The sequence below is a fragment of the Schistocerca gregaria genome, chromosome 7, assembly GCF_023897955.1.
Source record: "Schistocerca gregaria isolate iqSchGreg1 chromosome 7, iqSchGreg1.2, whole genome shotgun sequence".
NCBI classification, from domain to species: Eukaryota; Metazoa; Arthropoda; class Insecta; order Orthoptera; family Acrididae; genus Schistocerca; species Schistocerca gregaria.
In genome coordinates, this window is record NC_064926.1 from 61,195,110 (window position 1) to 61,207,356 (window position 12,247).

General features: G+C 40.5%; 1 protein-coding gene across 1 annotated transcript in view; it reads right to left on the reverse strand.

Moving 5' to 3' along the window:
• Positions 1-12,247, reverse strand: part of LOC126281899 (semaphorin-2A-like) — a 1,266,817-nt gene that overhangs the window by 578,716 nt on the left and 675,854 nt on the right. The window contains exon 3 of the mRNA XM_049981222.1: positions 3,771-3,822. Coding sequence (XP_049837179.1) covers positions 3,771-3,822 — 52 coding nt within the window. The remainder of the gene's footprint in view (positions 1-3,770; positions 3,823-12,247) is intronic.

The following is a 12,247-nucleotide window of genomic DNA, read 5'->3' on the forward strand; positions in this document are numbered from 1 at the left end:
AATTTTTTTAATTTTTGACAGAAATATCTCGATTTCGCGGGGGGGGGGGGGGGGGGGGGGGGGGGGCTGGGTGTGGTTGACATACGAAGGAAGACGGAGATGCTATATGTGCGAAGTACTGTTTTGATGATGACTCAAGAAACTCACACATTCACGTCTCGTTTATTTCTGTGAGCTATTTAGGGGTAGGACACCCGTCGTCACCATGAAATTCTTACAGGTTCGTTGGAAAGCTGTCTCTTGCCCGAACCTCGTTGAAAGAGGATCGGTGCAAAAAAATTGGACGACAGTCTGTTGGAACATAAGTCGTCCCACTTTGCCTATGTGCGTAGCGTCCTCCAACGAACGTGCGACGTTTCCGTATTGGGCTTAGCGACACGGATTTATGTAGTCGTTGTACCTCTACAGATACGATACGACATCGCTTTACTTGTGGAGGTCATATGGCAAATTGGTCTTGGATTAGGACGCAATTTGTCTTCTTTCGTCGATCTTCTGAGACTTTATACACTACGGACATCATATTGCGCCCAGATTCTTCCTTCTTTCCACGGTGGGAAAGCTATACCGTAATGTGGTTGCTGGGACACTTCGTTCATTATCTTGTAGAAGGCGAAGGGGAAGATCACATGAAAATTCATGCAGTACATGATCACGGCCCATTGGACTTGTTTTGCGAATACCTCGATATCGAGACCTCTTCGCCAACATGTTGAATCATGTTTCCCGTCGGGAAGGTGTTGATAATTTCATTTTTCTGATGATAGGTGTTTTCTTTGTTATGCATGTTTCCCCATCTGATTTGCTTTGGCTTGTTCTCTCCTAGTTTACCTGCTCGTTTTGTTTTGTGTTTTGACTAGCTCCAGTTCTATTGTTAATGTGTATAGATGAAGTATACATACACATGAGCGTAATGCAGTCCTTGACATAAGCTTGGAATTTTTCTTAGTTTGCTGTTTCTAATATTATCTGATCTCGCTGCCTTTCTGTTTTAGATTTTAAAATTTAAAAAAAATTAAATTTATATAAAAAACTATATAAAAATCTTTTATACATATCATGTGAGCTTGGTGGTGGTTTTTTGGCTATGTTCTCGTTTTTTTTTCCTTTCTACTTTTATTACTGTTTTGTTGTTGTTATTAACTTCTGCTGGTTTGGAGCTGTGTCTAGTTGTTTATTATGACTGAAACCACTGCGGTTTTGGCGTCCCAAAGATTTCTTGCATCACTGGTACACTAGCGGAGCTGTAGTGAGACATTAAACATTGACCTATTTATTCTGGCACTGTTTTTCGACGCAATTCACTGCATACATGTAAACACTACACCCTCAATACAATCAGGTGGAAACCCATACCCGAAACCGTCATCCATCGAGGAAACAGAGCATCTCATTTGTGGAAGACAAGGCCTGTCTACGCAGCAGCTACCTCCATCTCCTTCACTGGAGATCATGGAAACAAATTGTGATAACTGGATAACAAGCAACATTTCGAGACGTTTCACCTACGGTCTGTCTGCACAAAAAGGCACGTTTGCTGCTGAAGGAGTCGCTTAGTGGCAGGCGCCGTGGTGCTCTGTAGCGTCGCTGGAAGACGCTTCTGGACACGGGTTCGTGTCCTCCATTTGTTCCGCAAGATACCCTCTACAATGCCTCGTAGATTGTCGCAACACTTCTGGGACACTCTGTATTCACAATTTGTAACTTTTAATACCAATAAAATCATACCTCTTACTGAGCGGGTTATCACGAATTTTAATTTTTTTAAGTTCGGCCATTAATTATAAGAAACACTTAGAAATCAGTTTTTGTTGCCACTGGAAGCAGTTGGATAGGCAACCAGTAACTGGGACAGGGTCGGTTTCAGCCAGTTAGCATTATACATAAGCTACGGACGAGCACAACCAAGGGTAAACCTGGAGCGGCAGAGTTGCCACGGGAAAAACATAAATCTTGTACAGGAAGATGCCAAAAGAGATCATCAGTCTGCAACACAAGGTCTGAAGGGAGAGTGAAGAGTTAGCTCTGAAGGGCAGCCCATGTAAAAAGTAGGTCATTGAAAATCATCTGGTAACTGGTGTAGTGATTAGGTACAGCGGGCATTCATGGAAAACACAGCATTTGCTGCACGCTACCTACCATTGTCAATATCGAGTGGACTACCTGATCCATGGTAGAGTCAGGACATTCTCAACAAAATACCGAAGAGCTGGTAGTGACATAGAGGTAGACGCAGTTTGGAATATGTTGGAGAAAATATCCAATTTCAGCATTTACCTTACAATCAAGTGAACTTTACAGAAACCCTGGTCTGTAAGACCCAAACTAAAACGGAAAAATAATTTATCTTTTCTTTTGACTGTTTTGATACTGCCCGACACGCTTCCTGTCCTCATCAAAGAGCAGCACTTACCCCAACGTCCTGAGTTATTTCCTGTATATGTTCCATTCTTTGTATTCTCCTACGCTTTTTACCCTCTATAGCTCCTTCAAGTACCATGAAAGTTACTCCTTGATTTCTTAATATATGTCTTAACATCCTGTCCCCTTTGCTTGTGTTCAGCAAGCCGCTGTGGCCGAGCGGTTCTAGGCGCTTCAGTCAGGAACAATGCGGCTGCTACGGTCGCAGGCGCGACTCCTGCCTCGGGCATGGATGTGTGAGATGTCCTTAGGTTAGTTAGGTTTAAGTAGTTCTCAGTCTAGGGGACTGATGAAAAAGTGGCTCTGAGCACTATGGGACTCAACAGTCCTCTAGAACTTAGAACTACTTAAATCTAACTAAAGTACATCACACACATCCATGCCCGAGGCAGGAGTCGCACCTGCGACCGTAGCGGTCTCGCGGTTCCGGACTGTAGCGCCTAGAGCCGCACGGCCACCGCGGCCGGCGGGACTGATGACTTCAGATGTTAAGTCCCATAGTGCTAAGAGCCATTTGTACCACTTTTTGCTTGTCTTTTCACTCTGGTTTCCTATGACATTCACCAACTATGATCAAGCTGCCCTCAACTTGACGGTTAGTTGGAGAACCGCATTGCTTTATTAGGCCTGGTTACGTTGGAGATGGTTTGCACATCTCTTCCTCTGACCTTTGAGCTGACATCACCAACCAGTTACTAACGTACATTCCCGGTCACAGTTCATACATGCAAATCAATCCCAAAGGGGGAAAAAAGCGTAAAGTGACGGAATTACGAAATCAACTGAGAAATTTTCCTCGATCATTTGGCTTTTGCAGTTAGACACGGAGAATTTGTAATATCTAACTGGAAATCTGCCTCCCGCTAATGAGTATTCCAAGGAATAATGGCCCGAAGTGAGAATATCCATATCAGCAAGGCGGATTACTTCAGTGAACTAGTATACCCACTGAGGTTTTATGTAGTTCACATAGATGGCGCCATATAAACAAACGGTGTGTTCTCCACACAGCCCGCCTTCCGCCAAAATTAGTATTCCCTGAACTGTGTACAAAGCCAGATCAACAGACATTACATGCATTGACCAAAAAAGGGTAGTGGTATGTAATATACAAACCATATGAGTTAAGCCATTAATTGCAACTTTTTGATGACATGATCTAACTATGTACCTGTTGTATTCTTAGCACTGAGAATGACTAGTTGATAGCCGAAATCTAGTTCTGCCAATAAATATTCCAAAGGACGCCTGATAGCTGAAATCTATTATTTACAAATAGTATACACTATTTTCTGTTAATGAATCTAAAATACTAGATAGTGACTGAATTTAATTATTTTCTGACTTACCTCACAATGCGAGTGACTAATGTTGTTCAAGTTCAGTTTGAAGATGCGATCCCTGGAACAAAAAAATTTGATGTAAGTAATGTGTTATGCTCAATACTGACAAAATAATGTGGTGTAAGTAATGTGTTATGCACAATACTGAGGACTGCAGGATAGAATATTATAGAATATAGAACATCTGTCGCACACTTCAGTCTCTCACATAACAAAGTAATCGCAACATGGCCATAATGAAGGTAAAGAGATCCACTATTTTGCAGCTGTGGAATTGGTATTAGTGTTTCATCGAAAGGCATTGTGCTTTACATGATTATTAGTCCCAATTATTTATCATCATCATCAGACCAGTATGTAAGGAAAAAAGTTATCTGTAGAACTATGCATAGGTGCAGCGTACATTAATAAGGAAAATATCAGTAATAACATCCACGTATAAAGTGGGAACATGCGACCTCGCCGTTAAGAACCTGCTTTTCAGCGACTAGAGACACGGAACCGCAATAGCACTTAGAACCAACGCATCCACAATAGTAACAAATAAGTCAGGAGGCTCGGTATAAAAGTGCAAATTTTTTTGCAGCAATAAATCTCGACTTATATATTTCTCCAAGAAGATTAACAGGGCATACCGGGTTGAGCAGAATAACCTAAAGAGTTCTACAGGATTGTTGCTTCATCCGTAGGACAACCATGTACATCGGTCACTACACGATGAATTACAGGCAAGAGGCGTCTCGTATTGCTAGTCACTAAATCAAATGCGGATTTCACCACTCTCACACTATTCAGTACCCCCCTTCACGTCCAACCAGCACGGGATGCCTGCATCACAGAGCGTATATTCACAAGGGAAACCTACGTCGTCTGTGTTGACAACACAAATACTTACCGGCGGCCACAACACATCACGACACCAGGTCTCCACGAACGGCCGCCAGGAATCGCTATCCGTTCACCAGAGGTCGCAGCTATCCAGGAACTACTAGAGAGCCTGTATATGGATAGAGTGGCCAACCGGACGATACGGTGGCCATTTTTCTGCCAAACTGCGGGCGGGACTTTTGAATGGCCACTAGTGGAGTAGTGGAGTACACACTCACCGAATCAAAACCACAAGACAATATGGGTAAATCATTCTTTAAGTACCTTTCTTTACAGCTATAATATACTCATAATAGCCTACTACGTACAGCACTGGAAAATTTGATACAGTGGCTGTAAAAATTATTCGTTACTTGCATTTATCTCCTTTAAAGTTCGTTCACTACACATATTGCAATGAAAGTAACGCAAATAAAAAAATAATTATGTATAGCATTTGTTTTGTATCGGAAGTGCATAACGCTAAAGATTTAACGTACCTGTATTACGTCAGATGAATGAAAGTCGTATGCAGTTGTCTACTTGTGACATGCAAAAAGTGTAAGATGTATTAGTACTTCTTGTCACGTCTTCAAAGTTTTTGAATGTCACAAGTAAACAACTGCTTACGACTTTCTTATATATACTGAATACCTCTTGCAGATAACAAACGAAAAAGGTTACAAAAATCAGGTAATGTTAAATGTAGGCTACTGTAATAACGACCAAATATAACAAGAAAACTACCGGATCCCTTCTACCCTACAGTAAGTAGGCCTATTAAAAACTGTCTTCAAGAGTACCTACAATTATTTACTACGAATAATGTTTCAGCAACCTCGACAACTGGGGAAAACGTGCTTACAACACGTCTGCGTCAACAGTCACGCAATAATACTGAAACCAAAATACTGCCTAGTGTTCTGATTCGGAACGAAATAAAGTTTGACGCTATAAAGTCGAATGAGCATGGCACAAAAATTACAGGAACTTTCCGTTTCCAGCGAGGTCTGTAAGATATTGTCTTCAAAAAAGCTTGTGATGCTACCAGTATGCACGAACTGTTAAAGAAATAAGAGCTTAAAAAGACAGTAAGTTGTAATAGGCCTACCTGGTTTGCGTGACTAAAAATATTTAAAACAACTGACAACTTAAAATCAAAGTTTTCTGAGCGAAGTGAAGAACCAAACATTTTTGTAGGCGTAACTAAATAAATATTTCGGATAATATATAACATTAAGAAAGTTGTACCCGGACTTTATCACAAGAGTTACGCATTCCTTCCTGACTTTACATTTCAGACTGCAACAAGAAGTTACAAATTTTGCCAAATTCAAAACGCTAATTACGTACTAAAAACGATATACAACTAAATCGAACATGCATGCACAACGCATAACAAGTCTCTAACTAATTCAAATACATTTTAATTCTTTCCAAAAGTCCTCTGAACTTCAATTCAACTCAAAAGCACGGCGAACATAGGAAGCGCGAGAGACGTTTGGCAGAAAAATGGTGCCAAAGCTAATCAACCAATCACGGGCAACTTCATCTGTGGCCACTCTCTCTGTATACAGGCTCTCTAGGAACTACGATTACTTTGATACGCCAGGCACGTGATCGCAAATAGTTCCAGCAGATACATCCGCCAACGGGCTTTATAAGGCGGTGCACTGCCGGCAAAAGGCAGCTCGACGCACATCTTGGAAGTAGGTAGAGCTGCCACCCCGGCAGCTACGGCCAGAAGCCTCTTGTAGCTGGCCGATTTCTTGTAGCTGGACTTGGTATAGTCATCGAATCTCTTGACATTGTAGAGTTGTGTATTGTGTTCGCTCCCTGTGAAGAGTCAGGACTTTTCTATTATTATTATTATTATTATTATTATTATTTGTTATTTTACATTTTTGTCGATCTGCAGTTGCGATGGAGTCTTGTTCTTTTGGAGATTGTATTATTGTTCCGTTTTGGTGAGTCGAATAAATTGTTTTCGGACTTGTGTTCTCCGCATTTCTATTCTGATAGCGCTGATACTTCTGAAGCCATATTCATATATAATGGCCAAACTATTCCACAATGTTCAGTATTGATCAGATGAAAATCCGTACTGGTTACGTTAGCAGGACAATAGAAACTCACCTCCGACAGTTTTATATGTCCTTTTTTTTGCGAACAACAAAGTAGTGGCCAGTACTCTGGATTTCCCCAACATGGGCTGACAGATTTGCTGCAAAGTGTAACTCTCGCGACGTGTTTATCTCAGTGGTCACGGTGGTTTCATTAAGATTGTGCCCAGCATATTTTTCCTTCACACTGTAAAGTTATTATTTTTCTTGGGCGATGGATTAGCAAAGGAAGGATAGTGACTTAGCCGCTACGGTCGCCAGATTTAATTTCGCTTGATTACTTTCTTGGGAGAGCATAAAAGAAATTGCATGTCTACAGCGTCCTACAACGCAAAATATTAAAGGAATTCTCGAAGCATACCGGCTATCCCATAAACAGTGATTCTTCGATTTATTCAAAGTGCGTATAGGTGCCAACGATTGTGCATAAAACAAGATACAAGGCATTTAAGACAGTAATATCATAAGCGGAAACAGAACAAAAATACGTGATCTTATAATTTGTTATAAATGTCAAAACTGCTAAAACTTTCAGGTACTCGGCTGCAATGGAGCTAACACATAGTAAACATCTACATAGTGTCAGGTGCATGACAATTTAATTTAATATAGTCATGAATACAGCAAATTCTGTAGTATCAAAAACGGTATCATAATACAAATTATCACCGTATCGCTGGGAATAAAGCGCTGGATAGTGAATTTTTCTCCCTTTCCAACAATAGTAACTATGGACGAAGAAAAAACATGGTTCCAATGGCTCTGAGCACTATGGGACTTAACATCCGATGTCACTAGTCCCCTAGAGTTAGGACTACTTAAACCTAACTAACCTAAGGACATCACACACATCCATGCCCGAGGTAGGATTCGAACCTGCGACCGTAGCAGCAGCGGCCGGGTGTATGGAGGATGATCTGAGCACCCCTCACCCAGTATTGTAGAAAAGATCTATTCTTATAACATACTAGTTAGAATTAGTTTTCGCCAATATGCAAGACCGAGCAAAGAAACGTAGATGCCGACTTTAACAAAGGATAAAAATAGCTGGCCGCCATATTAAATCCGTAATATGTCACTTTAGCTTCGAGGACCGCCGAGGTAATACGGAAGTATATCATGACACGCGAATAGGTAGCTGTTGATATCAGAGGATGAGGGATCTTACTGACGTTTCGCCCACAGTGAGTACCACAATCCTGGTAACAGAACAGAAGAGTCTCTGAAGGTTAATGGATATTAAGGTACCAAAAAGAGAAACCGGAAAGGAAGAACAAGAAGCTGCTGCTAGTAAATTGAATAAAATGAAGACTACGAATTAACAAGTACTTAGCAGATCTCATTGTAAGCTCCAAACTTGTACATTTCTTCATCCGATATGGCTTCAGAAGTCAGTCTCCGCTTAGAAATTCAGTAATGAAGAAAAATGCTGCAACCAGCCACGCTTTTCTCTGAGCAGTGGTAACATAGCGAACTCGCACTCGAGAAGACATAGGTTTCAATCCCGGTCTGCTCCCACAGATTTAGGTTTTTCCGTGGTTTCCTGAGTATCACGACACGCGAAAAGGTACCTATTGATATCAGAGGAAGAGGAATCTTGCTGACCTTTCGCTCACAGTGAGTACCACAATCCTGGTAACAGAACAGAAGAGTCTCTGAAGGTTAAGCCTGCATGACTCACTTGAAGGGAAAGAAATTTCTTGCCTGCCTCTTCCCCATACAGGCTCGTGTTCTGTCTCCAATGACCAAGATTCTTTCCCACTTTCTCGTTTTCAGCTGAATAAGCCAACTATTGTTTTATGCACCGATAACTCGTTTCTGAACTATCTTCGCAAAATAAACATTTCATGTACAAGGTCTACATTTTTTCCTCGTGAAGATACCAGTTTGTTATGCCTTTAGCTGCTCTCAGGAGATGATAAATATCAGCGGGGACAGTTGCAAAATGTGTGCCCGGACCGTGACTCAAATCTGCAACCTCCTGCTTACACGGCCAGTGCTCTATCCAACTTCGCCACTGAGGACACAGACGATAGTGCGACTCCAGGGACATATCTCTGGCACACTCACCGTGAGACTAACACTTTCAAACTTTCTGTCCACACACTGCCCACCATACTCATTGCTCGAGGCAGTCAATCTACCGATTCCCGTAAGAGTTCGCGTAATGTGAGTGCGTCCGCACTGAAGCCTTATCTGTGTGAAGATGGCATTGTTCTCTCGGAAATGTCTGATACCTTGAGGGAAGAGGAGGGGCAGTGGGAACACACAGACCTGTCGTCGACAGGCACATGTGGCAATGCTAGCCACACTCCCCTTTGCACTACCAAGGAACAATATCTGCGATTTCTACTTACAGAATGGTTCAAGTGACTATGAGCACTAAGGGATTAAGCTGCTGAGGTCATCATTTCCCCAGAACTTGAATCTACGTAACTAACCAGCCGTCGCGCGGGTCCAGACTGCTGCGTCTAGAGCCGCTTGACCACATTAGCTGATGTGCCTGTGTGTGTGTGTGTGAGAGAGAGAGAGGCGAATAAAATTAATACAGAAAATCCGTTCTTTCGGACAGGTTAGAACGACCAGAAACCATCTTCATATAGATAATGCATGGGCATGGGCACTACAAATGCAGTGTGTGGACAGTAAGTTGAAAATATGGGTGTCACGGGGACCATGCCAGAGTCCCGGAAGTCGGTCTATTATCTGTGTCCCCGGTAGCTCAGACGGTTTAGCAGGCACGGTAGCTCAGCGTGTTAGGTCAGAGGGCTGCTCAGTCTCTGTCATAAAAAAAAACTGAGTAAAGGAATCAAAGATAAATTTGAACGGATGTCGTGTGACGTGCGCCCAGACCAAACGCAACGAAAAGTAAAAAAAAAAAAAAAGGCTATTTTGTCTAAAACTGACATGGTGAGACCGTGGCTGTATACAATTAATGTAGGTTGATTCTTACAAAGAAGAAAACAGCAACCAGCCACTACTAATACTGCTATTTATTTAAGTGAATAGCTCCGTAACCGGTTTCGAACTGAAAAGTTCATCTTCAGACAGCTGTTCAAAATATTTATAGGACGCACTTTACATAATTATCACTTTTTGATATTTATGCTTCCACTGCAGCGAAATATTCTTGGTGTGTTGGTGCCATCGAAAATTCCGCGAAATTTTTTTGCGAAGTTGCAGGATTGAATTTTTCAAATATTGTATAATATATACGGCACTTATTTAATTTGCAAATGACCATATTGTGCAAAGCAACACACACACACACACCAAAAAGTATTTGCCACATGTGTTGACACAAAGATTGAAGGTTTACAAACACAACAGTCACAACAGTCTACTGTTGTGTTTGTAAACCTGCAAACTTCGCATTAAAATTTTTCGCAAAGCGTTCCGTATTTCAATACCCTTTGTAGGATTTTTCGTTGGATGGTGTATGTGAGAGGACGTGTTCACACGAAGTCGTTTAGTTAGGATTAAAGCACACACTACGGGATACTAGAGTTGAATTGTACTATTGTGGTTGTGTAGGTGTACGCAAGCGCTAAAGAGTAAAGACTTAGCGGTATTTGGATTAAGATCTGTTGAGCAATTTCGGCGTGAGCGTCGTAATATAATAAATTCCAGAAATCCCGTTAAATGCACTGAAGGTACATTAAAGAGAACGATCGTCCTACGTAAATTTATTGCGAAACAATGGGAAGTTTATTGAGAATGTGATAGCTTTTCCCTTTTGTCCTAAACGACAAATCCAGAACCACTTAAAATAGAACACGCTAATTCTCTCTGAAAGAGTTCATCGAGTGCGGTGTTTTAAGTTTTAAATGTTAGTGGGTCGCGGAGGTCAACGTCTCAAGTGATTGAGCTTTGTCTGATTATTGAAGTTCATATAGCTGAAAAAGGGCATGGACACTGAGGCTTTTTGTTTCATTTTTAATTACATTTCCGCTTAGTGGGTTTCTGAATAGAGCAACAGCACTCTTGAAATAAAAGATTTAACTGCAGGAAATAAAAAAAAATTGGTTTTAAACTCAAAAAGTCAGTATGTGAGTTGTCCTTTATCCCCAACTAGTAAAAAGATAATCTAAGGCTTATTTGAATGTATCTTTTCGGAATAAAGTAAATATAAAGGCCAATAATGCAATATTGGTAAAAGCAAAGTTCAAAGAAATTAAAGAGAAGGAATACTATTTTCAGTGAACGATTCGCAACGAAAAGTAACGTAATTAATCTTTAGACAGGGAAAGCAAGTCTGTATACTATAGAAAAATGATTAATTATAAATAGAAAGTTAGTCCTTTTAATTCTGAAAGGATGAGATTGACGAAATAGTTTAATACAATAAAATTTCAGTAGAGTCAAGGATATTGTTGGAGCAAGGCGCCACTTGTAAAAGTTATTGTTGATTGACCACGATACATAAACAATATATAATTATATCATTAACTTGTGAACGTATCCTCTGATTTATGTAAAAATATATAAGTCTGATTGATTGTATACATGATTATTCGTTGAAGCTTTAAAAGAGGAGCAACTAGAAGAGTCAACGCATTATATGAGGTATTCATAGGTTGTATACGAAAGGTATCGTTCCTGATATCTCCGCTGTTGAAAAAGCTTTTAGTTGTGTTGTCAGAGTACAAAGTGCAAGCTTTACTATAGGATATTGTTATTGGTAAAGCAAACACATTATTCCTACTAGCCGTAGAATCTCACATTTAGTATTTTTATGGTGAATGATACTAGCTCTGGTTGTGGTTTATCTTTCGAATCTAGGTGTTCTAATTAAAATCCACGTAGTTACCACTGACACCTTTACACCACGAAAAGTGTTAATGTGTACATCCTTTCATACACAGTGATGTCGTAGCGAAGTGTAGTATGATTTATAGCGTGAGATGCTGATTATAAAATCTTACGTGACGTCGCTGTGTTAGTACAGACGATTACTTCAAGTCGGATACATTACGTTGTTGAGTGGGGGCAATGTCTTGTCAACAAAACTTATAGTAGTCATACGAGAGTGAGCTAAATTGTCTGACGTTGCTTTTAACTTACGTATTGGAGTGTTGTTAGAGTCTGTTCATACAGCATATTTCCTACGAATTAGTGGTCTCTAAAAGATGGTGCAGTACAATAGATTTCTACGCTCATTATTTTCCACAAATTATCTCCATCGTATTCTGATGTAAAAAATGTCATTTTGACACAGAATTATTTCCTCTTCCAGTTCAGTGTCATCACTGCAACAGAAAAGAATATTCATGTTACGCGAAATATCTTCCACACCCACTTAGTGTAAAGTCTGAGGTACGAAAGCTATAACAGGATCCATTATCTTGAAATCTGAAAATCGATTTTCAGACTCTATCTACAGTGCTGTTACGTCGGCTATATACATCTTTGTTGCTTCTTGATCCGACGATGTTTGTTGATTTGGCAGTTCTGACTGTATTTGAGGACAGTGTTTAACAATTAATTTCTAAG